The 1,465-nt window shown below is 31.4% G+C and overlaps 1 protein-coding gene across 1 annotated transcript in view; it reads right to left on the reverse strand.

Annotated features, from left to right (window-relative positions):
• The window catches only part of DESI2 (desumoylating isopeptidase 2), a 73,035-nt gene that overhangs the window by 14,819 nt on the left and 56,751 nt on the right, over window positions 1-1,465 (reverse strand). Inside the window, exon 3 of the mRNA XM_023518555.1 lies at window positions 708-844. Coding sequence (XP_023374323.1) covers window positions 708-844 — 137 coding nt within the window. The remainder of the gene's footprint in view (window positions 1-707; window positions 845-1,465) is intronic.

The raw sequence follows: 1,465 nt of genomic DNA on the forward strand, positions 1-1,465 counted from the left end.
GAGGAAGTGAAAAGGCTAGATAGCTGAACATTTCTGCAAAGGAGGTTACCAAAATAGCAGCTCCTTTTCTCCTCCTCACTTTCACAATGTCTGGGGTACCCTGATGCCACCACTGCAATCACCTGTTAAGGAGTCAGAAAGTTGGGAAGCTGTTTCAACTGCTGTTTAATTCTCTAGACCTTATGTTAGAATCTTTTTGACTTCTTCCTTCTATTTTCTTTTTATGGCTCTTTAATTTCAATCTAGTTTTGATCTTCTGTTTGGATTCAAGAATTGAGAAGAAAGTAAGAGTCTGTGTGATATGTTAGCAGACTAGAATTTTAAAGTGGAAGAGATGAATCACTTAAGAGCCAGGAAAAAATTCAAGTTGGCAACTAAAATTTAGCAAAAGGAAAATCTTAGTGGCTAAGCAGCACAATTCTCTAAACATGTTTATTTTACAACCTACAACTTCCACTTTTAAAAAATACAATTATTTGTATTTACTCTCTACCCACAGCAAAGTAATGAACAGAATTACCATTTAAAATTATGCTGATTCTAAAGCCATTCTCTGGAAAGGTCATTCATACAGGAGGAGGAAATATAGTATATTTTGCATAACAAAAAATCAGAAAAAATGAATCAAGATTAAATATAGTAGGAAAGCAAGTATACGAATATATGTTATTTCAACAACTTTTAGGGATGAAATTTAATTTACTTACCTCTGATAAAGCTGAAGAAAAGTGATTGCAGTTTTTATGCATCAAATGATAAGCATTGCCTTTGTATTCTTTTCCCAGTTCTTCTACAATTTTTTCTATATCATCTTCTAGAAAATCAGTGCTCCCTAAAACAACAGCTTCTCTTAAAAAACAAAAAGGGGAAAAAAAAAGAAAAAAAGGACACAGCTATGTGAATTTCAGTTATTTATAAATGGCATGTTTAAAGATTTGCTTATTTCTAAAAATATTATGATTGATATAACAAAGCAGGGTTAATATAATAAGAAAAATGAGATACTCTTAAAATTATTGCAATAATTTTAGTTTTTACGTTTTTGTAATACTCTTAAGTATGCTACCTCTGAAAAATACAAATGCACAATAAATTATCTTTAACAATGTATGTCATATTAAAAATATAATATCAGTTATTTTTTCAACTAGTGTATTAATAATTACATTATTAGCGAACCAGGCCTGCTCTACAAATTGCAAACATTCTTGTTTAACTGGACCTGCCATCAAAGGGCTGCTCTCAGAAACAGCTATATGCTGTTTTACTACTACTAATCTGCTATATGCTGCAGTGAGATGAACTGTCAAACTTGACTAAATTTAAAAACAATTATCAATAAACCCTCATAAGCAACCCCTCCCCCCAAAAAAACTACTACCTGGGAAATGCAATAGACGATATTGAAGGGAAGATGGAATTTTAGTCAAATACAGGTTGTGCATTTAAGAAATGTGAAAATTAT

This window comes from Otolemur garnettii, unplaced genomic scaffold, assembly GCF_000181295.1.
Source record: "Otolemur garnettii isolate 467f Iridium unplaced genomic scaffold, OtoGar3 scaffold00141, whole genome shotgun sequence".
In the NCBI taxonomy this organism is placed as follows: Eukaryota; Metazoa; Chordata; class Mammalia; order Primates; family Galagidae; genus Otolemur; species Otolemur garnettii.